General features: G+C 46.0%; 2 protein-coding genes across 2 annotated transcripts in view; both read left to right on the top strand.

Annotated features, from left to right (window-relative positions):
- The first annotated feature begins 5958 nt into the window (after window positions 1-5958).
- LOC132583210 (phospholipase A and acyltransferase 3-like) lies at window positions 5959-24039 on the top strand. Its single transcript, XM_060254880.1, has 4 exons — window positions 5959-6115; window positions 11848-11950; window positions 21577-21836; window positions 23761-24039. Exons 1-4 carry the CDS (start codon window positions 6101-6103, stop codon window positions 23869-23871), a joined length of 489 nt encoding a protein of 162 aa, XP_060110863.1. The 5' UTR covers window positions 5959-6100; the 3' UTR covers window positions 23872-24039.
- LOC132583199 (phospholipase A and acyltransferase 3-like) overlaps window positions 11848-25133 on the top strand; it is a 42906-nt gene continuing 29620 nt past the window's right edge. Inside the window, exon 1 of the mRNA XM_060254870.1 lies at window positions 11848-11950. The gene's annotated coding sequence lies outside the window, so the exon portion shown is untranslated. The remainder of the gene's footprint in view (window positions 11951-25133) is intronic.

A 25133-nucleotide genomic window follows, 5' to 3' on the forward strand; every position in this document is an offset into this window, starting at 1 on the left:
AAGGGTAACAAACTGTTGCGATTGAGACCAGTTGCCTCGATATCGGGGGGTTTTGTAGAAAGAAGCCCAGCAGGAACTCATTTGCATATTAGGCCACACACCCTGCCATCACCATTGTCTCACACATTTTTTTTGTGGGAAAATTCTAGCAGGAACTCATTTGCATTAGGCCACACCCCCTGCCATCACCATTGGTTCACACGGGTTCTTGTAGAAAAATTCTAGCAGGAGCTCATTTGCATATTAGGCCACACCCCCTGACATCAAGCCAGTGGAAACTGCATTCCTGTGCATTTCTGCTAAAAAAACAACAACCCTGGTAATCAGTTTACTGATCAGTTAACTTAGCTGCTGTATGATTGGAACCTCTTTCCCATTTTATATGCATTTATATACTTAATTTATAGCTCACTTTTCTCCCTAATGGGAGACCCAAAGCGGTTTACAACTCTCCATTTTATCCTCACAACAGCCCTGTGAGAAGGGTGTGACTGGTTCAGGGTCCCCCAGGGAGCTTCCATGGTGGACTGGGGATTCAAACCCGGGGCTCTCAGATGCTAGACCAGCATATCACACTGCCTCTTGCACCATGTGGGTGCTTTATCTGTTTATCCCTCTCCACTTTGCATTGGACACTGGCCCTAGGGTTGCCATCTCTGGGTTGTGAACTGCCTGGAGATTTTGGGAGTGGAGCCTGCAGAGGGAGAACTTTGTGGAGGAGCAGGCCCACAGTGTGGTTATAATGCCATAGAACACACCCTCCATCCATTTACCCCCGGGGGAAGTGATCTCTGTTGCCTGGAGATCAATTCTAATACTGTGGGAATCTCCAGTTCCCACCTGGAGGTTGGCAACCTTAGATGCAACCCTGCTGCCTCCCATAGGCCCAACAAGTATCACAACGCAGAACAAAGAGAAAAATGGATTTTTATAAAATACACCGTGCAGTCTAACCGCATTGCAAGTTGTCCTTTTACTGTTCTCCGATTGCATTAAAAACAGCTCTGTGGGCTGTAAAGCAGCATTTTTACTGACCTTGGTTTGAACAGACGTTTTATTTTATTACGATGTGAATATTTTGTCACTAATAAAAAGATCTGGCTGACCAGAATGGTGTGTGAGTAGCTTAAGGGGAAAGGGCTCAGGGTTTCGTTCGGGCCAAAGGATAACAGCATTCAGTTGCAGGGCTTCACCTTAGAATATATGAGACAAGCATCGTATCCTCATCCTCTTGGAGAAGAGCGACAAGCGGAGTGCCTCAAGGATCCGTCCTGGGACACGTTTTGTTCAGCATCCAAGTGGGCAGCCGTGTTGGTCTGAAGTAGTCGAACAAAATAGGAGTCAAGTTGCACCTTTAAGAAGCTTACGTCCTGAATAAAACCAAGTTGGTCTTAAAGGTGAAACTTGACTCCTATCTTTATAAATGATTTGGATGAAGGAATAGAGGGAATGCTTATTAAATCAGCAGTCTAAACTGAGGCTATTGCACTTTGGTCGCATTCTCAGGGCTGGCCCTGCCACTAGAGGATTGCCTAGGGCGCTGGCCTTCTGGGGGCACCGAATTGGGTGCCCTCATGTGACTTGGTGATGTCATCAGTGCGGGGGGGGGGTGTGTGTGCCAGAAGTTAGCCTTGCTTAGGGTGCCAGACAGTCTAGGGCTGGCCCTGCACATTCTGAAAAAAAAACCAAGACTCACTGGAAAAGACAACGCTGAAGGCAGAAGGAAAAGAGGAAGAGCTAGACATGAGGTGGATGCACTCGGTCAAGGAAGCCACAGCCCTCAGTTTGCAAGGCCTGAGCAAGGTTGTTCATGATAGGATGTTCGGAATGATATTAATTCACAGAGCTGCCGTAAGCTGGGACTTCGAATCATAGAATCACAGAGTTGGAAGGGCCCTCCAGGGTCAACCCCCTGCACAATGCAAGAAACCCACAAATACCTCCCCCTAAATTCACAAGCTCTTCATTGCAGTCAGATGGCCATCGAGCCTTTGTTTAAAAATCTCCAAGAAAGAAGAGCCCACCACCTCCTGAGGAAGCCTGTTCCACTGAGGAATCGCTCTAGCGGTCAGGAAGTTCTTCCTAATGTTGAGCCGGAAACTCTTCTGATTTAATTTCAACCCACTGGTTCTGGTTCTACCTTCTGGGGCCACAGAAAACAATTCCACACCATCCTCTATAGGACAGCCCTTCAAGTACTTGAAAGCGTCTTGACAGCACCTAACACATAACTGTATTATTGTGTTTGCTGTTATTTTCTCTATGATAGTTTTGCAGTTTTAGATGATTTGATGTTAAAGGCATCATGGACTGGACTCTCACAGTGCAATTGAAACTGCAGTTACTCTTCCAAGTCTGTTGAAGGGTTCTCCATCTTTAATGTAAGGTAATGGATGTAATACCCCAGAGTCCACCCTCCCAAGCTGCCATTTTTTCCAGGGGAACCAATACAGAAAAGTGAACCCACAGTAATATAATACGCAAGAAACAAACAACCGTCTATGAGCAAGTTTGAAGGTTGCAGAATGCTGGACCTGCCTGCTTGAGAAAGCCATGCTTTGTGAAATGCCATCTTCAAACTAGTGGGAGCATAGAGAGGAAGTGTTAAGTCCAGGAGCTTTACAACCCTGAGGAGTTCAAAATACCATCATCATTGGATATAGAGCTTTTTTTGTAGCAGGAAATCTTTGCATGTTAGGCTACACCCCTCTGATGTAGCCAATCCTCCTGAATTGGCCCTGTATTAAGAGCCCTGTAAGCTCTTGGAGGATTGGCTACATCAGGGAGGTGTGGCCTAATATGCAAAGGACAGGGCTTCCTTTGTAGCAGGAACTCTTTTGCATATTAGGCCACACTCCCCTGATGTAGCCAATCCTCCAAGAGTTTACAGTAGGCCCTGTACTAAGAGCCCTGTAAACTCTTGGAGGATTGGCTACATCAGGGAGGCGTGGCCTAATATGCAAAGGAGTTCCTGCTACAAAAAAGCCCTGATTGGATATGAATAATCTTGGACTACATATATATTGAAATTCTGTGTTTAGAAATGGGAATATATGGTGTGGAGTCAAGACCAGGATTAGAACAGCACTTAGAGGTCTTGTGTATTATCCCAATAAAAATGGATGAACTTTACTTTTTAGACTTATTTATAGATTTTTGCAGAATAATTTATTTATTTATTTTTATTTATTATTTATTTTGGTAGATTTATATCCTGCCCTTTCCCAAGCGGGCTCAGGGCGGATTACATTCAAGCAAAACCAGTCAAATACAATAAATGCAATTAAAAACAAAACAACACAACACAATACTATATAACAAAGGCGGGCGGGCTCATAGTGCAGGTTGGAGTATAATCAGTGGCCCAGATATAATAATTCAGATGATGAATTTAATACGTATAATAGCATTATATAGAATACGTACAGAAATTTGTTTATTTGTACACAGTTAGTTTCTTGCTGTATGTTCTCTGGGGGAACTGAACTCTGCATCCTGGAGATAAATTGTAATCCCAGGAGCTCTCCAGGCCCCACCAGGAGGTTGGCAACCTTAGTCAAGAGATGACGACTGCAACAACTCCAGGAGAGAATCCAGCTTGTTCTTCCCACACACCACCAGGATGCAAATGGCCTCACTCACAAGCACTAACTCTTTCTTAACAGTACATTTCTTTGTAATTCTTCACTGCCATAAGATCACCAACTTTTCACTCAGCCTCCGTAGCTGTGGCTTTGAAAGCAACTCTGCTTTCTGCCTAGTCCATTTCAATCCTGCCCTTCATCCAAAAAGCTGGGCATTGTCCCTTCCCTCATTTGTTATCTTCACAACAACCCTGAGAGGTAGGCTTGACAGAGAGTGTGTGACCCACCCAAATTAGCAGGGCACAATATTTATCTCTGTGCAATACTCCCTCTAAGCTGCAGAGTCTTGTGAGCAAAAATTCTACTTCATGAGCTGCTGGCATTAAAGTTGTGAGCTACTGCATCACTCACTGGAGAAGATCCTGATGCTAGGAAATACAGAAGGCAAAAGAAGAAGGGGACAGCAAAAGATGAAATGGCTGGACAGCATTGCTGCTGTGACTTACATGAATTTGAGCAGACTTCGGAGGATGGTGGAAGACAGGAGGGCCTGGCATGACTTGGTTCATGGAGTTGCAAAGAGTCAGACTCGACTGTGTGACTGAACAAGAATAAAAACTGCACACATTAGTTTGCTCTGGAGCCATTTTTCCTGAGCTGAGACAAAAATGTGTGAGCCAGAGGCTAAAAACTGTGAGCTAGCTCACACTAACTCAGCTTAGAGGGAACACTGTCTCTGTGCTATCTTCACTTGATGATTTCTGCACATGGAACTGCTGCTCGAGGCAATTTTTCCTGACCAGTTTGGCAACCATTATTAGGACTGCCATTTCTTCCCCCCACCCCCTTCCAAAGCAAGCCTGCTCTTGTGTGCTTCTATCAACAGCCTTGCAGGCACAAATTATGTAGGTGAAGTTTTGCTGGTGAGAAAGAGGGGGGGGGGGGGAAGCTTCACTTGTTACATTTCTGCCCACCAGGCGGAGGGGTTGCCAGCTTTTAAACTGGTCCCTCTAGCTGTCCTTTTAATAGTCGTTTGAACAGCCAGCAATTACCAGCTGGTGTTTGGTTTGCTTCCCTGCCCTTTAGAGCTTCAGCCGCTGAGCTCTACTCAGCATTAAACTCCTTTTAAAGGAAAAGAGCAGGAGCCCAGTTGCACCCTAAAGATTAACAACGTTTGTGGCAGGGGAGGAACTTTCCTGAGTATCTGAAGAAGTGAGCGGTGACTCGCGAAAGTGCCTCCCCAGCCACAAATGTTGTTAGTCTTGAAGGCAGGAGTCCAGCTGCACCTTTAAGACCAACCAAGTTTCATTCAGAATGTAAGCTTTTGTGTGGTCGAAGCACACTTCATCAGACAATAGGATGGAATGGCCAACAGTCCTAAGTATAGAGAAAGCGGGCAGTGAATTAGTATGCAAAATCATGGAAATGTTTGTTAGCAGATTAAAATAATCACAGTTTGGGGTCTGGTGATGGTTAGTTTACGTTAACTGGGCTGCATCAACAAGGGGGCAATATAAGTCAGAATAGCAGGTTGATGTCTATGTCATTAGGTGTGAAGTGCCATAAATAAGAGTCTGTTGTAATGTTAGCTCTGGGTTTAAAATGAGGGCATTGGTTTCTCAGAGGTTTAATTTAAACATGTAACACACATATAAACATCATTCTAGTTTGCCATTAGAAAAAAAGAGAATACATTAAAATATAGTGGAAGATGGGCTGCCCACTTGGATCTGAAGGTGTTATTGGACTCTTACTCTTTTCTACTGCTACAGACAGACTGACTTGACTACCCATCTTGATCTAGCTCCTTTTAAAGAAATAGGACTCCTCTCTTCCCCCCACCCCCAATTGGCAACCTTAGCCAGGCAGGCTGTAAAAGCCTCCAGGAAAGAAAAACCTGTTGCAAATTCAGTTTGGTATAGTGAGCCTGAGAGACAGTTTGGTAGTGGTTAAGAGTGGCAGATTGTAATCTGGAGAACTGGGTTTGAGTCCCCACTTCTCCACATGCACCTGCTGGGCGACTCTGGGTCAGTCATAACTCTGTCAAAGCTGTCTCAAGAGCAGTTCTCTCAGAGCTCTCTCAGCCCCACCTGCCTCACAGGGTGTCTGTTGTGGGGGAGGAAGCTAAAGGAAATTGTGAGCTACTCTGAGATTCGGAGTGGAGGGCGGGATATAAATCCAATTTCTCCTTCTCCTCCTCCTGTCTGACATTTGCTCCATTGCCCGTCTTTTTGCCTAAACCTTGCAACATTCAATCTCGAAATCCACGACATTCTTCTTGGACTTTTCCTTCGGCCTTTGGAGAGTCCCTCGATCCCGCTGGGCTTCTCTCCTTCTCCATCTCTACAAGGCCAAGCCCTGGCGGCGCAAAGGCGATTGGGATCCCCGCCAAATCCGTAGGCCCCTTTCACCCCGCAGAGCTGCAGCTGTCCGCTGCTATTAAAATAACGGCCTCCTCGCCTTCCCCCTTCAAGCGCTGACAACTGCCTGTCCAGGCAGGCGAGCTGCCTCTGAAGATGTCGGAGCGCAACGTGAGTAGGAGAGAAAGGCGCATTCGCTGCAATCCCTGCCCTCCTCGGCCTTCTCTTTTGCTTGCTTATCTCGGCTGCGGTTTCAGCTTTTCTTTTTCCCGAAGTGCAAGTGGCGCTGGGGCAGTGGGCGGCCACCGCCAGCCAGATTCCCGGACTAATCCCATTTAGCATTTCTCAGCTCTCTCTTTTTCTCCTTCCCTTGTCAGTCCAGGGGAGGGAAAGAGGGGCGGCTGTGCGCAGGCCCGCAGCTAGAAGGTTTTCAGGGGGTCCCCGGCCCCTCTAATCAAACCCCTGTGCTACCTTTATGGCCGTTCAATCAGCTGGCTGAAGGGGCCATTTGTTTATTTACTAATGCAAGTGTTGGTTTTAACTTTAATTTTAGATCCAAGGCATTCTGTAGGTCTTGCTACTGTGTGGGCATTCTACCCTACCCATAGCTTCCCTGTTTGCAAATTTGTAACATGTTAGTATTGGTATTACTGTTCATTAAAAGGCAGCCGAATTAAACCTGCCTTGCTGTGTCAGACCTGAGAAGCTGGTTAAAAGAGATGTTGTTCTGAAGCAAGGAACCAAGTTAAACGTAATAATTAGGGCCCCCACAAAAAATGTGCCCCACTAAACGAGAATCCTGGCTTTGGGCCCCACCAAATGAAAAATCCTGGCGATGGGCGTGGATGATGAATCTGCGCTGGATTTCAGAGAAAGAGACTAATTGCCGCGGAGCACCCAGAAGAGCCGGAAAGTCCCGGCGCTTTTGCGGCGCAAACGGAAACTGGTTTTTGGCGGTTTCCGTTTGCGCCGCAAAAGCGCCGGGACTTTCCGGCTCTTCTGGGTGCTCCGCGGCAATTAGTACGAAATCCACGCAGATCCTGCGCGGTGAAGAGGGTCGTCGCTGCTGATTAAGGTGAGTGCGAAAACGACCATCTCTCCTTCTCGTTTGCTCTGCAAGGTGTGTTAGGGAAGGGGAGAGAAAAATCGAAAAGACTTGTAGCAATGCTACTGCTTGCTCATTGTGGCGGTGAGCAAAGGTGACAGATTGGGGGCCCTCCAATGGAGGGTCCATATAGTTGGAAAGGGGGGGGGGTTGAAGAAGAAGACTGCAGATTTATACCCTGCCCTTCTCTCTGAATCAGAGACTCAGAAGGACTTACTTCTCCCCTCACAACAGACACCCTGTGAGGTGGGTGGGGCTGAGAGAGATCTCACAGCAGCTGCCCTTTCAAGGACAACTCTTTGAGAGCTATGGCTGACCCAAGGCCATTCCAGCAGCTGCAAGTGGAGGAGTGGGGAATCAAACCCGGTTCTCCCAGATAAGAGTCTGCACACTTAACCACTACACCAAACTGGCTCTGCCAGGCCCCACTGTAGCTGCCTCAGTCTAAGGGTAGAATTTAGCAGAGCAACAGATCTTTAAGAAATCTAACTTTCATTGTAAAAAACCAAAGCCAAGTTTCTAGGCCTTGGTGTGGGGGGGAAGTTAGAAAAGGCATTTGTTTCTCAACACATAGTTTTGCACAGAGGAGTGTGGGTACTAGAAATAAAATAGCAAAGGACTATGGAACTTTTAATTTTAAATTGATGCAAAATGCTTTTATCTCATTTTTTTCTTTGCTAAAAAGAATGCAAGGGCAGCTTCCTATCCACAGTTGCCAACTGGCCTGGAGAAAAATATCCAGTCTCTTTAATAGAGGTTGAACAGGATGTGAGATTATTTACGCCCCTGCTCTGAAAAGGTTCTGCTGCCTGTTTTCCACACATTAAGCTTCCATTAAAGGTACACAAGGACATTTCCCCAGACACTCCCCCCCCACTCATTCTCCTTTTACAATTTGAGCTTGCAGGAGTTCTCATTTTCTCCTCCACACTTTGGACTACTAAAAGAATCTTTCCTTAATGTGGTGTGTCTATAAAGTGCGCTCAAGTCGTAAAACAGTAGAGTCTTTAATGTTTTGTTTTAAGATTTAAATTTTATTTTAATAAAATAAATACATTCTTCAAGCAAATAAACACGTTATGTGTGATAACAATACCAAATACAGAATTGTAAGATGTTAACTAAAATAATAATCAGATTACAGTTGTAGTAAATCTATGGGATATACTGTCAAGCATGGTGAAATTCCATTGATAATTGATTGTTTTAGGGTCCTGCCTAACCTGGTCTGTGAAGTATCATGGAGGATCCAACTTTGCTAGCTTGTTATTCTCCCCCCCCCCCTTCTTGCTTTATGGCTTATTATTAGAAGTAGTGAGAACTGAAACCAAGTAATCAGCACCTTCCCATACATTCCTGTAAGGGAGTACGGGCCATTTGGGGAAAGCAAGGACACAGTCCTGATAACACTATGGGAATGTAGACATTTATGATAGTTTATGTGTGAATGCTACCCCCGCAACCCCATCCCTTAGAATCCCTTTGAAGTAGGCCTTAAAAGTATTGTATCAATGTATTGTCAGCATTACTCTCAAGAACCTGTAACCAAAGTATCGGTCTATCAATAAACATAGTCTTTGTATCAACTTCAACTCGTCATTGAACCCGCATGCTTGACATATACATGATTTGGAACTTTAGCCATTAAAACCATATAATTTAACAAGAGTAACCAAATTGCTGGAAAGTCAGTCACACTCAGCAATTCCTCTATATTGATAATAGTACATTTTTTCCCCATAACAAAAAACATCTCCAGATATTGTTGGACCATAAAGAAATTGATCGGGGTGATTTACATTTCCACCTAGATGCTGTAGCAGCTCTTGCTGCTGCTAGTAAAAATTCAATTAAAATTATTGTTGGTTTAGGTACATTGACATCAATCCATAAAGAAAGTAAGAGTAATTCAGGTTGCTTAGGTATTTGTTTTATAGTTATGAACGAAATTTGTTCTCTGATTGAATCCCAAAAAGTTGCAAATAAAAAAAAGTTAAAAAAACTAAAATAGTAAACAGGCCAGTAGCACCTTTAAGACTAACAAATTTTATTGCAACATAAGCTTTCAAGAAACACAGCTCTTTTTGTGAGATCAAGTCATAGCCAAGTTATAGTTTTCCAGGCAAGTTAGAAGCAGAGGTGGTTTGGCATGGCCTTCCTCTGCAGAGTCTTCCTTAGTGGTCTTTCTCCAAGTACCAACCCAGCTTAGCTTCTGAGATCTGACAAAATCAGCCTTTACAATGCCACCTTTCCTTCCCCTCCTTAATACTGTTGAACAACAACAATGGTAACGATGGTGACAACGTATGGCACTGTGTGTAGAATAGCCAGGAGATCCTAACATTGCCTGGCAGCCAGAAATTCTAGCTCTTTAGCATTATGCACCAGTAGGTGGTGAACTAGACTTGTTTTTAAGGCAAAAGATGTTTCAGAGGTAGTTTGCCATTGCCTGTCTCTGTGACACAATACTGAGAGCCGGTTTGGTGTAGCAGTTAAGAGTAGCAGACTGTAATCTGGAGAACCAGGTGTGATTCCCCACTCCTTCCCATAAAGCCAGCTGGGTGATCTTCGGTTAGTCACAGTTCTTCTCAGAGTTCTTTCAGCCCCTCATGCCTCACAGGGTGTCTGTTGTGGGGAGAGGAAGCGAAAGGTGATTGTAAGGTGCTCAGAGACTCCTTCAGGTAGTGAAGGGCAAGGTTTAAAACCAAGTCTTCTTCTTCCTTGGAGGCCACCCTTCCAAATACTAGGCAGCGCCAACTCTGCTTAGCTTCCAAGGTCTGATAAGATTGGGCTAGTCTGGCTAGGGTTGCCAAGTCCTTCCACCACAGCAGTGGGAGAAGCCAGCGGAGCACGATGACATCACCCAGAAGTGAAGTCATTGTGCTGGGCACGTTGTGCCAGGGACACTCTAGAATTTGTGGTAAAAATTCTATGGTACCATAGAGTATTACCGGGACTCCTAGAGTGTCCCTGGCACAACATGCCTGCTGTGATGATGTCACTTCTGGGCGACATCATCACACAGGGCATATCATGCGATTATGGGGTTCTTTGGAGGTGGGGATCCCCCTAGTGGTCTACTCTGTGTCAGTGGGTTGGAGCCCCTCAAACAGAGGGATCCCCTACCCCCGGCAGCAGCTTGGCAGCCCTAAGCTTGGGCTGTCCAGGTCAGGGATGCTGCTGCAACATAAATACAGTGACAATCTCTTCTTTCTTTTCTTCTGGTCACCCTCCCCTCCTTGAAATGCGAGGCATAAATTTGTAGAAGGTGGATTCACTTTTCTTGGTCTCGGATGGGCAATCCAAGAAATACAGAGAGCTGACCTACTTCTTGCCTCTGGTTTCCATCCAGCTTCTTCCCCCTCTTCTCAACATGCTTCTTTCCCATCTGCCCAGATCAAAGGAACACTTTTCCGCCTTTGAGGGTACTAAAAATTCATCAAGGGTTGAAGCTTGAAGGATTAGCACTCAGATCAAGTTGGGCCCTGGGGCATTTGCTCTGGAACCTCCACAATTCCAGTCATGTGGCTAATAAGAACATCTTCCATAGCTTCATTTCAGTAATTGGGGAAGATTTGGAACACGGGCAGAGCATTTTGAACGATGGTCAGCTGGAAATCTGTCATGTGTCTGCAAAAGCTGGGATGCCTTCTTGGGCACACATTGCCATGTCCAAATCAAGAAATATCTGAGGACTTTGGGGTTGGAGCCAGGAGACATTGTGGGTGGAGCCAGGAGCAAACTTGTGACAAACATAATTGAACTCCAAAAGGAGTTCTGGCCTTCACATTTAAAGGGATTGCACACCTTTTAAATGCCTTCCCTCAGAGGACATTTTCATCATTTTTTTAAAAAAAAGACCCCAAAAAGAGAATGGACCCCCCTGCCCCTATATAAAATTGTGCTGGAGAAGTCTAGGAGAAGGAAGAGGCCTGGTGCATTTTTAACACAGACTCCCTCCCATTTTTACAGGGTTTTAAATATCTGTTGGCGGCACATTCTGTTAAGTTAATACAAAGTTGGAGTCTCAGGCAGTGCTATGATGCCTGTCAACACCTCTTCTGGTGCCTGCCAAGTATTTTTGGAAAATGGGCAGGGCCAGGTGAAGTTTTTTCCGGACTGACTGTGCAGATTTTTTTTTAAATGTTGCTTTGTCAGGACTGCCACCACAGCACAAGACTCTCTGCTGTGTGACTGAAGGTAAGCTACGGCAGCCATTTTGTCTCTGGTTTCACCTCCTGTGGCAGCCATTTTTGTGGCCATTTTGTGGCACCGCACATGTCCACCATGCAATGTCAGAATTGCAGAGGTGTCTAAAGACTAGGGTTGCCAAGCTGCCAAGCTCCTGGTCCAGGCGGTGGTCCACATTGGGCGGTGTTGTGCAACGGCCACTCTGGGCATTTCTGGGAAAACTCTATTGTTTTCCCAGATGCTCTAGCCATTTGGGAGGGAAAACTCTATGGTACAATAGGTACCATAGAGTTTTTCCCTCCCAAGTGGCTAGAGCGTTCAGGAAAACCATAGAGTTTTCTCTGACCCACCTAGAGCGGCAGCGGGCAATACCGCCAGCATGATGACGTCACATTCCAGGGAAGGCTAGGGACTTGGCAACCCTACTGCGGACTCCAAAAGGCTGGGGACCCCAGGTATAAAGGGTGCTAGGTGCTTAAGAATCCTTGGCACTGCTTCTGCCACCCTCGTTCCTAGTTGTACAGGGATACAACCAATCCACTCTGTTTAGGTTCCCCCCGCAGGCGGGCCCCTTTTGTCCCTTGATTCTCCAATTCTGTCTCAACAGGTAGAGCCCAAACCCGGAGACCTTATTGAGATCTCTCGTCCGGGTTACAAGCACTGGGCCATCTATGTAGGTGCTGGTTATGTGATCCACCTGGTGCCCAAAGGTAAGATTTTGGATTTATAGTGTGCTTTTAATCCAAGCGGGACAGGATTTAGAATTGCCAGTTTTTCAATCTGTCTCTGAAGCTGTCTCTTTAACAGCAATATCAGGATTTAAGAAAAACAGCTTTGTTGAATCAGATGGAAGGCCCCTCTGGTCCAGCGCCCTGTTACCCACAGAGCTTTCCAGGAAACCTGCAGGCTTTTAGGGATGCCATTCTCATCTCCAGACTACAGAGATCAGCTCTCCGAACAAAATGGATGCTTTGGAGGGTGGACTCCACGGCACTGTACCTGAATGAAGTTGGTCCCTGTCCTCTCCAGGCTCCACCCCTAAATCTCCAGGGGTTCCCCATCCTGGATCTGGCAACCCCCTCCTCCTCCTCCCCTGCTGATGGTCAGGGGTATCTTGGCAGCAGTATATGACATGAAAGCAGCAGCTTTCTCCCACGGTTCCCTCTTAGCAACTGGTATTCAGAGGCAGACTGCCCCTGAAAGTGGAGGTTCCATTTACCCACAAAGGCTATTATATGGTGATTTTAAAGCCACTGAAGCCAGTGGCCATCGTTCCATTTTAGGGTAGCGAATTTCTAGGGTTGCCATTTCCCAATACCCAGATGTGGACCGGGGGTCCCCCGGTTTGGAGGCCCTCCCCCTGCATCAGGGTTATCAGAAAGTGGCGGGGGGTGGGTGGGAAATGTCTGCTGGGTACTCCCATGATTCCCTATGGAGACCGATTCTCTTGTTGCTTGGTCATCTTTTTTTCCTAAGCTAAAAAAGACTAAAGTGAGGCTATTGTACTTTGGTCACATTACGAGAAGACAAGTGGTACTGGAAAAAACAATTACGTATGCTAGGAACACTTGAAGGCAGCAGGAAAAGAGGAAGACCTAACAGGAGACGGGGTGACTCAATTAAGGAAGCCACGGCCCTCCTTTTGCAAGACTTGAGCAAGGCTGTTAAGGATAGGCGTTTTGGTGGTCATTAATTCATACAGTCACCATAAGTCCAACGTGAATTGACAAGCACTTATCACACACATGCATTTACACACTCACACACACACAGGACCAGCCCTAGGGCGCATGGCGCCCTAGGCAGACTCATGGCCTGCCGCCCCCCATGCTGCCGTGCCCTCCCCTGTGCCACCTCCTCCCTCCCTCCTCCATCAGGTCTATTTCAACGTCCCCACCTGGTCTATTTCAATGGAGCAAGAGCCATGGAAGAAGAGTCCTGAGTTCAAGGATGTTGTTTCCAGGGAACTATGAGTCTCCTTTTCCAATATGACCTTGCGAACCAGTTTGGTGTAGTGGTTAAGTGTGTGGACTCTTATCTGGGAGAACCGGGTTTGATTCCCCACTCCTCCACTTGCACCTGCTAGAATGGCCTTGGGTCAGCCATAGCTCTGGCAGAGGTTGTCCTTGAAAGGGCAGCTGCTGTGAGAGTCCTCTCAGCCCCACCCACCTCACAGGGTGTCTGTTGCAGGGGGAGAAGACATAGGAGATTGTAAGCTGCTCTGAGTTTCTGATTCAGAGAGAAGGGCGGGGTATAAATCTGCAATTCTTCTTCTTTTCTTGCAGGAGGTCTCACCTTATTCTTGGCTACAAATAAATAGGGCTGCCAAGCTCCTGGATGGGGCAGGGGTTCTTTAGCCCTTGAGGTCCCCTGCCCGATGGCCCACAGTGGCCAGGCAGGGGGATCCTCTCCCTACGTTGCTGGTGCGATTACGTCACTCTCAAGTGATGTCATCACACCAGAGACGTTGTGCGCCGGCGGCTGTAGGAGCTTCCAGGAAAACTCTGTTTTCCCTGGTTTTTCTAGCAATTTGGGAGGGAGAACTCTATGGTACTCCCAAATTGCTACAGCATCCAGGAAAACCATAGAGTTTCCCTGGTAGTTCCTAGAGTGGCTGGTGTGCAATATCACTGGTTTGATGATGTCACTTGTGAGTGACATCATCATGCTGTGCGTACATAGAAGCCCCCCCCCCAGCGTCCCCCTGCAACCCTACAAATAAATGACTGCTTTACTGTTGCTAAATACTTTGACCATCTTCTCTTTCTTTTCTTCTGATCTTTTGCCCTCCTGAAATGTGAGACACATAAATCAACAGATCCTGGATTCAATTTTCTTGTCCTCAGATAGAATATCTGAGAAGTTCAGAGAGTTGTCCTACTTTTAGCCTCTGGTATGTACCTTCTCCCCCTTCTCAGCATGCGTCGTTTTCATCTGCCCAGATCATAGGAATCTAACCAGTCGGATTTTTGAAATAAAGTTTGGTTTGTTGATAATCCATGTGGCTCAGCCAAGCTAGGTATTGGAACTGATACATTGTAACAACATACATGTTTTAAAATGGCACATCAAAGGTTCTATAAACAATTCTACATTCACGTGTGAAATTCACAGCTAAACTTCCTTATCTATCTTGTGATTGGCTCTTCCTGGGTCCAGGCCTGACTCGGCCTGGGAATAAGTCCCAGGAGGTCTTATCTTCAAAGAGGACATTCCTGCATTTGTTAGTAAAAGCGAAAGAGGCAAAGGAAGAGGGGGGGTGGTTTCTACTTTGATGTGCCTAAATCTAATTCATGGTTAGTAACAAATCTATAATCAAACAGTTACAATAGAAAATGAATAGACAATGCTTGACACGCTCTTGAGCGTTTGACGGTGCTAACAATTCATAAAGGGATGAAACTTGAAGGATTAGCACTCAGATCGAGTTGGGCCCCAGGTGTTTGCCTCTGGAACCGCCACAGTTCTGAAGTCATGTGTCCAATATGAATATCTAGTTCATACTTCCATTTCAGTAACTGGGGAAGGTTTGGAATGAGGGCTGCCTGTTTTGACCTATAGAACAAATTTTGAGTCTATCGGCACCTTTAAGACCAACAATGTTTAGATCTGGGTATAAGCTTTTGTGTGCATGCACACTTCTTCAGAATAAAACTTTGTTGGTCTTAAAGGTGTTATTGGACTCAAACTTTGTTCTGCTGCTTCAGACTAATATGCTACTAGGGTTGCCAGATCCCCCTGGTCACCAGTGAGGGATAAGGCTGCCAGATCCAGGTTGGGAAACGCCTGCAGATTTGGGGATGGAGCCTGGGGAGGACAGGGACCTCAGTGGGAGACGATGCCATGGAGTCCACCCTCCAAAGCATCATTTTTCCCCCCAGGGGAACTGATCTCTGTAGTCTGGAGATGAACTGTAATTCTGGGAGATCTCCAGTTTGGTGTAGTGGATAAGTGCACAGACTCTTATCTGGGAGAACTGGGTTTGATTCCCAAACTCCACTTGCAGCTGCTGGAATGGCCTTGGGTCAGCCATAGCTCTCATGGAACAGTCCACGAAAGGGCAGCTGCTGTGAGAGCTCTCTCAGCCCCACCCACTTCACAGGGTGTCTGTTGTGGGGGAGGAAGGTAAAGGAGATTATAAGCTGCTCTGAGATTCAGAGTGAAGGGTGGGATATAAATCCAATATCATCTTCTTCACCTGAAGGCTGGCATTCTAATGGCTACGCACCTGAATTTGTTTTGATCTATGTTCAGCTATGTGTCTGCAAAAGCTCAGAATGTCTTCTTGGTCACACTAGTACAACCAAAGGAATGGAGATTACAAGTACAGGTGCCCTCCTAATGCCTTCCCAACCCTGGAGTTAGGGACCTCTTTATTAAGCTACCAATAGGACAGGGAAAGGTGCCAAAAACCAAAGTAATTCTCTTATTTAGCAGCTATTATTACTGTGCTGCTGCTCTTAAAAGCAATATCAATGTTTCCAAGGTATTATCTCAGCATGTTGGATGTGAAGCAACATGGTATAGTGGTTAGCAAAGAAGTAGGGTCTGGGGAGATGTAGGTTTCAAATCCTCACTATGCTATGAAGCTCATGAGAAGCTTAACGGGATATTATTTAGCAGGTAACATTATTTGTGGTATTTGCATGGCATTAAAAGCTTCCACTGCACATTTACGTACATTAAGCTAAAGGGATTGGACTTTTCCCCTCCAGTTGGCAACCCTACCAAGTAATTTGATGGTTGACAGAGCCGTTTGAGGGCTGGGAAAAACAAAAAAACTCACCACATGGATCTTTTGATTTTTTTGTGTGTGATCCTGTGATTGTGGGGTGAGAAGTCCCTCTTCCGAAGTTACTCTTCCAAAGAGAGCCAGTTCGGCATAGTGCTTAAGTGCGCGGACTTTTATTTGGGAGAACCAGGTTTGATTTCCCACTCCTCCATTTGCAGCTGCTGGAATGGCCTTGGGTCAGCTATAGCTCTCACAGAGGTTGTCCTTGAAAGGGCAGCTGCTGTAAGAGCTGTTTCAGCCCCACCCACCTCACAGGGTGTCTGTTGTGGAGACGGAAGGTAAAGGAGATTGTGAGCCGCTCTGAGACTCTGCGGTTCGGAGTGGAGGGCAGGATATAAATCCAATATATTATCTTATCTTACTTTATAGACTGGTATAGGTGTTATCCTAATAGGCAGTCTCCTAATTAGTTGAGGGAAAATAGCTTTAAAGGAGAAAGAGCAAGAGAGGGTAACTGGGATTCTCACCAGTGTTTATGAGGTTATTTCCCTTGAGAACGCTCAAAATAAGTCAGGCAGATGTTCAACTGAAAAGGGTTTTTTTATTATTAAAAGAGAATAAAATGATACAGCACCCATGCAAACACAATGAAAACACATACAAGGCTAATTAAGAGGAAATCAGGGAGGAGAGGGGAGTAAATCCAATATCTTCTAAACAACTTTGGGGGAAGGTTCTAGTTATCAGTCTCAAAGAAAGAAGTCTGTGGAGGCAGCAGTAAAATGCCCAGTGTTTCATGGAGAGAAGGAGAGGAAGAAGAACCCAACGATTGGAGGTGTGATGCTTTGGATTTGAGAACACACAAACACTGCTATGGAGCAGGATGTCCTAATTTACAGAGCAAAATGTTCCCTGGGGGAAGCTGACGTATTCGCCTCCAAACCAATAACTTGGTGGGGTTTTTTGAAGGTGGACAATGATTTGGGAGTAGCTTGATAGGATATTTTTGAGGTGGATTATGAGGTAATTGGTACATATACATTTTGCCCAAAATACCAGAACGTCACCTGCCCCATACTCAACCGGTTGCCAGGAGGGTTTTGGCAGCCCTGCATAGTCTCAGAATACAAAGCTTGCCTTGGGAATATTTTGTGACAGAGCTAGCCAGGGGCATGGTGGGAACCAGATATTCTGTTGCAAGAGCTCCATCTCAGCAGTGGCCTAAGAAAGCCAAGAATGTACCTATGTTGGTAGAATGCCAGTGGAAACAAAGGAAATCATTGGATTTTCTAACATGCTAACTCTCTGGCCAAGAGGGTGAAATTCCAAGTGTATTGTATTTGTAACTCACAAACAAGTAAGGGAACTTGAAAACAAGTTTCTAAAGCAGGGATGCACATCACTGAGCCCCAATGACATGCTTATTTAATGAAAGTAGTTTGTACCCCATCCTTTTCTCCAGTGAGGACCCAAAGTAGCGTACACTGTTCTCTCCTTTTATCCTCAGGACAACCCTGACAGGGTAGGTTGAGAGAGTGTGACTGGCCAAAGGTCACCCAGTGAGCCTCCAGGGCATGAGCAGGGATTCAAACCTGGGTCTCCCAGGATCCTATCCAATGCTTTTAACTCACTACACCCCACACATGACAAGAGGGCCTGTGGTTTTCACGGGGGTGCACAATATCTGACCTTATCCCCTAACTTATACACCGCCTGCCTGACGCATCCACTATTTTGTCCCCTGCCTTATAGTGGTTTCCTGCCGGATCTGTGGGCTTCCTAGCAATAATGCCTGAATAGGGTTGCCAAGTCCAATTCAAGAAATATCTGGGGACTTTGGAGATGGAGCCGGGAGCAAAGTTGTGACAAGCACAGCTGAACTCCAAAGGGAGTTCTGGCCATTGCATTTAAAGGGACTGCACATGTAGGGTTGTCAAGTCCAATTTAAGAAATATCTGGGGATTTTGGGGGTGGGGCGAGGAGACTTTGGGGGTGGAGACAGGAGCAAGGTTGTGACAGGTATAATTGAACTCCAAAGGGAGTTCTAGCCATCACATTTAAAGGGATTGCATGCCAGTTTGGTGTAGTGTGCGGACTCTAATCTGGGAGAAGCGGGTTTGATTCCCCACTCCTCCACTTGCACCTGCTGGAATGGCCTTGGGTCAGCCATAGCTCTGGCAGAGGTTGTTCAAGCCAAGTCAAGTTAGCCTTTATTGGCATAAAATACATAGATGTATGTATCAGAGCAAATTGGTTTTTTAAAAAAAGAGATAAAATGGAACAATTGCATCAGGAAAAGCATAAACATAATTTCTATGAGATCCTCTGGCGTGCCTTTAAAACAGAATAAAGAAACTTAAAGATACTTCTCAGTGAAGTATCGTGAAGATGAAGTATCGTTCAAAAGATTATAGACCTTAAGTGCATCAGAACAATCAACCATGCTAACTAAAAGAGGATGTAAATACTTGTTACGAAGATCTGTATACAAATTACAATAAAGAAGAATATGAGTAACTGACTCCACACATTTTTGCTTACAGAGACAGTATCTGACTGAGTAGGCTGTCTTGTTAAATCTGCCATAAAGAATGGCAGAGGTTTTTCTTGAAAGGGCAGCTGCTGTGAGAGCCCTCTCAGCCCCACCCACCTCACAGGGTGTCTGTTGTGGGGGGAGAAGATATAGGTGATTGTAAGCTGCTCTGAGTCTCTGATTCAGAGAGAAGGGCAGGGTATAAATCTGCAATTCTTCTTTTAAATGTCTTCCTTCCATTGGAAATAATGGATAGGGGTACCTTTTTTTGGTGTTCATAGAACTGGACCCCTTGGTTCAATCCTTTTGAAACTTGGAGGGTGTTTTGAGGAGAGGCATTGGATGCTATGCCGCAAATTTGGTGCCTCTACTTCAAAAAAACAGCCCCCCCAGCCCCAGATAACCGCAGATTAATTCTCCATTATACCCTATGGGAATCGGTCTCCATAGGGAATAATGAGTGCCCAGCAGACATTCCCCCCCTTTCTGAAGACCCTGAAGTGGGGGGAGGGCCTCCAAACTAGGGGGATCCCCTGCCCCCACCTGGAGATTGGCAACAATACACCTGAAGCAATGCAGTTGCCATGGCAACCTCTGCAACCTTGTTGGCTGGCTTCTCTGGCCTCAGTGGCTCTGCGGGGCCTGATGACATCGAATTGAAGGGTGGGGCCTGATGATGTCATGGGACAGCGAGAAGCCTGGTGTGCACTTTTGCAGCACAGCTTGCTTCATTCTCATAAAAGTCAATTTTGGTCCATGTAACTGTTTTGAGTTGTGGGCCCTTGTTTTCGAGAAACGATTTTCAGAGTGTTTTAGCAGGATTCCATAGTTAATTGAAATCCCCATGTAGTTCTACAATGTTTACTTACAAATATAATTACTCTCTAAATATTCTCTGGAGTATCTAAACTCCTTAGTCCCGCTGAATTACTAATTTAATTTAGCAAGTTTACAAATTTAATTAAAGATATAACTTTCCTGAATCTAGACTCGCAAACCAGGCCATTATAAAAATGAGATGGGTTAGGAAATGGCAAGGACTGAATCCGAGAATGCCGAAGTGATCTTTCTTTTTTAGAAATACCTCGTTTCGTCTTGAGTCCAAGGGGCTAAAAACTTGTAGGTTCCATTTGATTTTAACACATAGGCTTGTTGGTCTTCCGCATTTAGTGAGAGAGGTTTCTGAAGCCGCAAAGGAATCAAGTCTTGTACACAGCTGCGATTAGACTAGCTATATACATTTATTTACAACTATAATACAGACTAGCAAAACGTTCTGCACACAATTCACCATCCAACCTCCAACAAGTAGCAGAGTACTATTGTACATTTATACATGTCCTCTAGGTAAGTGACCAATCAGGTTTAGTGCTGAGTCATGGTCACATCACTCTGGCTGATGCAATCTGGCCATCTTCCAGATGCCCGTCAGCCAGATCATCTAATGTCAATTAGATCCTTTGCTGTCAGCAGTGGTCTGTCGCCTGCGCATACACTGACAAGGCTTTCTGTCTACACTAAAAAAGCTCGCCTGGTTTGAAACCGGTTTTAGTGTCAGGAGTTCCCTCAAAGATCCTTGACAATCTTTGGCTGTGATCTCACACACTAAATAATGCACTTTCAGGGCACTTTCCAACCGGGTTTTGCAAGTTCACACAGTAGAATCCAGTTGGAAAGTGCCCTGAAAGTGGATTGAAAGTACATTATTTAGTGTGTGTGATCAGAGCCATAATTTTGAACTTTCTTTGTTAGGGAGTCCCTTCATAGTAGGGTTGCCAGGACCTGGCCCCACCCCCACTGCTGATCAGCTAGCTGGCGGGGGGGGGGACTTACTAGGAGACAGAGGAAGGCCCAGCTATGACGCTGGTGATATGGCAATGCCAATGTGATGACATGCGCAACCGAAGTGATGTCTTCACATCGGCAATGTCTGGGTGACATTCTGGTATTTGGGCAAAAACTCTATGGTAGAAACTATGTTTACCATAGAGTTTTTGTCCATCACCAGTTCTGGCACACACTGGTGGTGATGTCACCACATTGCTCGCAACATCACGTGGGCCTCCCTCCTGCTCCTGGTAAGTCCCCCCTCCCCTGCTGGTTTCCAGGAGGGAACATGCAATCCTAGTTTCTAGGATCGTCTACCCAGGAGCTATAGTTGTGAAAATGGTTTTCTTTTGTTGTGTGAAACCCCCACAAAGAAACTGGCATTCTGTGAGGGGGTTCCAGTATCCTGATGAGGCCTGTTGTAGAACACCTGGCAAGCAACAAGTGGGAGAGTTATGGGGGTGGAGGTGGGGAGGGCAACATCCAGGGAGAAAAAAATAAGGCCTCATCTACTTACAGGAGGTTCTGGCCAAAGAGTTCCTGGCAATTCCTAGAGCTACCTCGAAATTTCCGTGGTACCTCTAGCAGTCACCATAAAGTTTTTGGCAATTTCTAGAGCTACCTTTGTCACTTCTAGACAGCTCCAGGAATTGCCTGGAGCTCTGTGGAAAGAACTTCCTGTAAGTAGATGAAGCCTTATTCTATTTCTTAATTTTTCTCCCTAGCACAGTGTATTTCCAAATTGCCAATTGATCGATGGGCTGTTCCTAGGGTTGCCAAGTCCTCTGCAGCTGCCAGTACCATAGAGTTTTCTCCCAAATTACTAGAGCACCCCTGTGCGAAACTGCTGAGTTTCCCACAAATTCCTAGAGTGTCCCCGTATGACGTGCCCAGCGTGATACGTCGCTTCTGGGCACTGCACATGCTGTGCAGCAATGGAACTCTTTGGGGGGGGGGGATGTTCCCCTGTGGGCTCCTCCCTGCTGGTGGGTTGGGGTGGGGATCCCCCAGCCTCGGTGGGAACTTGGCAGCCCTAACTGGTTCCTTGTCAGGTTGGATATTATGCCAATAAAGGTTATTGAACTGAATTGCCCCCCTCCTTTTGGCTCTCATTTCTGCCTGCTAACCAGTGGGCAAGAGCTGAAGTTGCTTGGAGGTCTCTGGCCATAAGCGGGCACATGAGAACGCTAATTCTCATGCTTCTTTGTGGTGGTGTCCTCCTTTGTCATCCCAAAATAACTCAGCCCAGGCCGGCATCAACAGCATCATGTCTGTCCTGTCCAAGAAAGCGGTGGTGAAGAAGGAGCTCTTGTGGGAGATCGCTCAAAGTGACGCCTGCCAAGTCAACAACAAATACGACCAGAAGTACAAGCCCCTGCCTGCTAGCCGAATCGTCCGGGAAGCCGAATTGCTGTTGGGAACGGAAGTGAGCTACCGAGTGGTCTGCTGTAACTGTGAACATTTTGTTACCCGATTGCGGTACGGCATAGCTCAAAGCGACCAGGTGTGTATGTGGACAGAGACTCTTGGTCATAAGAACATCAGAGAAGCCATGTTGGATCAGGCCAATGGCTTATCTAGTCCAACACTCTGTGTCACATAAGAACATAAGAGAAGCCATGTTGGATCAGGCCAATGGCCCATCCAGTCCAACACACTGTGTCACATAAGAACATCAGAGAAGCCATGTTGGATCAGGCCAATGGCCCATCCAGTCCAACTCTCTGTGTCACATAAGAACATCAGAGAAGCCATGTTGGATCAGGCCAATGGCTTATCTAGTCCAACACTCTGTGTCACATAAGAACATCAGAGAAGCCATGTTGGATCAGGCCAATGGCCCATCCAGTCCAACACACTGTGTCACATAAGAACATCAGAGAAGCCATGTTGGATCAGGCCAATGGCCCATCCAGTCCAACTCTCTGTGTCACATAAGAACATCAGAGAAGCCATGTTGGATCAGGCCAATGGCTTATCTAGTCCAACACTCTGTGTCACATAAGAACATCAGAGAAGCCATGTTGGATCAGGCCAATGGCTTATCTAGTCCAACACTCTGTGTCACATAAGAACATCAGAGAAGCCATGTTGGATCAGGCCAATGGCTTATCTAGTCCAACACTCTGTGTCACACACTGGCCAAACAACCCAGGTGCCATCAGGAGGTCCATCAGTGGGTCAGGACACTAGAAGTCCTCACACTGCTGCCCCTCCCAAGCACCAAGAATACAGACAGAGAGTTCCAACAATACGCTGTGGCTAATAGCCACGGATGGACCTTTGCTCCATATGTTTATCCAAACCCCTCTTGAAGCTGGCTTGCTTGTAGCCACCACTTCCTGTGGTTGTCAGTTCCATGTGTTCCATGAATTCTATGGGTCTGTGTGCGCGTGCCTGTGCTTGAGTCCATGGGGAAGTGCTTCTGCTGCGACCGAATGGGGCCATCCTTGGTGAAAGGAAGGCAAATAAATGGGGGAAGAGGGAGAGAGAGGTTGAAAGAAAGCAACTTTAACTTTAAATACGTTCTCCAAGCTGCCGGCTTGCTTGCTTGGAGAAATGATTTAAAGAGACAAACACCTCCAGACAGGCCAATGGGGTGGGGCTTCGAGAGCTACACAATATGTGTGAAAGAGCCACATGTGACTCCCAAGCCACAGTTTGGCCACCCCTGGTGTTTAGCTTGCTAAATTCGGGGTTCTACTTTGTATCTTTTGCATCATTCAGTGGGTCATGTTAAGACTTAGTAGTTTGCTTCAGTTCTGTTTTTAGACTCATGGTTGGTTTTACAACCCTAATCCTGTCGCATTGTTTACTGAAGGTCCCATCCTGTCGATTGTATCGACTTTACTCTGTGCAATCTGCCTTTGAATCCAAGTGACAAAGGTGGACTATAAATAACATAAATTTAAAAAATGCATAGGCCTGAGGGATGTCCATTTAGCATATCGGAAGTGTTTCACAGAAGCATAGAGCTGGAAGGGGCAAAGAGGCCATCTAGTCCATCCCCCTCTTCAGTGCAGGATCAGCCTAGAACTCATTTGTAATGAGGGCCGGATCTGATATAAATGAGACCTTCTTGGGCAGGGCCATGTCGGGACAGGCCATGTGTATACCTATTTAAAATTAGGTAGCAGAGATATAAACTTTATAAAGGACACAGACAAACACAATTAAATATATATATGTATATTAAAAACCCCTTAAAACATGCTTAAAACGTTAGCACTTGTTATTAAAGGTGCTTTCTTTGTATCTCTCCCATGGGATCCAGGGAACTGGCCAAAGGAAGCCAGGGAACTGGCCAAAGGATCCCCTGTCCCTACCTGGAGTTGGCATCCCTAGGTAGAATGGAAATGCAGCAACTTTCCCAGGTTGGTGGAGATACACCCAAAGGTTTTTTTGTCCTTCTCTTTTATCTGTTGCAGGTGAGAGAGACAGTGGCCAGTGCTATGGCGCTGATTGGTGTTGGGGTTGTTCTGGGCTTGGCCATGGTGCTGGGCAGCTTGTTGTTGCCCAGGAAACACGAAGAGAAATGACGGGAGCACCTCACACTTTGACCAGGGATGAGCCGTTCCATCCTGCGCTTGGAAGTCACTTTCTGTCTCTTCTTCGTTTCTTTCTTGCTTTGTCCCTGTCTTGACAGTTCTGAAACAGAGGGTCGTTTATACTGCTCTAGAATTAAAAATTAAATTTTTTTAAAGTAAGATTTCATACTGTGAAGCTGGATGTATTTTTTTTTATTGTCCACATTCTTCTTCTGCAGCAGACCAAGCCATACTTATTCTTCACAAGAGGGCAACCTCTAGCACTTCATTGCAGAAAAAAAATAAAATATAGTAGAAGAAAGAGACAGGATACAGGATGATCTTGACAGGCTGGAAAACTGGACTAAAACAACATGAATTTTAACAGGGACAAATTAACTAGAGCAGAATACAGTGATACCATCACTTTGTGTGATCTGGACACTACACTTCTGCTGATACAGCCCAAAAACGCATTGGCCTGTTTAGCTACTGCATCACACTGCTGACTCATGTTCAGTTACAAAAGCTATGGCTGACCCAAGGCTGTTCCAGCCGGAGCAAGTGGAGGAGTGGGGAATCAAACCCAGTTCTCCTAGATAAGAGCCCGTGCACATAATCACTACACCAAACTGTAAACTCCAGGAGGATTGGCTACATCAGGGGTGTGTGGCCTAATATGCAAAGGAGGTCCTGTGACAAAAAAAAAAAAAGCCCTGGGTGGGACATTCCCTAAAGGAGGGGCCACCACTGACAAAGCCAAGGCAGTCCTTTTTATAAATTTGAGACCATCAAATCTCCAGGGGTCAGGCAGAAGTCTTGCTGGGGAAAAGCCCCACTTACCCCTGCCCATGCACCTTGGTAGGTGGCAGGAAAGCTGTTGGAGGGCACCATTGTGCCCATGGGCATCACATTCGGGACCCCTGACCTAGGGTAAGGTATCATGAGCAAAGCAGAATGCAGGATGACAAGGCAGAAGCAGGATAACAAGGCAATAAAACAGGGGTGTCAAACATGTGGCCCATGGGCTGAATCAGGCCCCCGAGCAACTGGTTGTCATCTGCTCCCTTCTCCTTCTCTTTTGCTTCCTTCTGCATAACATCCTCTCTCTTCCTTCTGTTGGCTGAGGCTCCTCCCCCTCCTGGTCCCCTGGGGAAGGAAGGAAAGAGCCAGAACTTCCTTTGCCCAGTTCCCTGGATCCCATGAGAGAAATACAAAGAAAGCACCTTTAAGACTGCTTATGTTATACACATGCTTTAAGTTTTTTTTAAAAA

The sequence above is a fragment of the Heteronotia binoei genome, chromosome 1 (genome assembly GCF_032191835.1).
Source record: "Heteronotia binoei isolate CCM8104 ecotype False Entrance Well chromosome 1, APGP_CSIRO_Hbin_v1, whole genome shotgun sequence".
NCBI classification, from domain to species: domain Eukaryota; kingdom Metazoa; phylum Chordata; class Lepidosauria; order Squamata; family Gekkonidae; genus Heteronotia; species Heteronotia binoei.

Excerpts from the sequence above, each read along its gene's own strand:
- LOC132583210 (XM_060254880.1), top strand. Across the intron at positions 11,951-21,576 it reads GATCCACCTGGTGCCCAAAG|CCCAGGCCGGCATCAACAGC; the intron begins GTAAGATTTTGG and ends AAAATAACTCAG. Across the intron at positions 21,837-23,760 it reads GCATAGCTCAAAGCGACCAG|GTGAGAGAGACAGTGGCCAG; the intron begins GTGTGTATGTGG and ends TATCTGTTGCAG.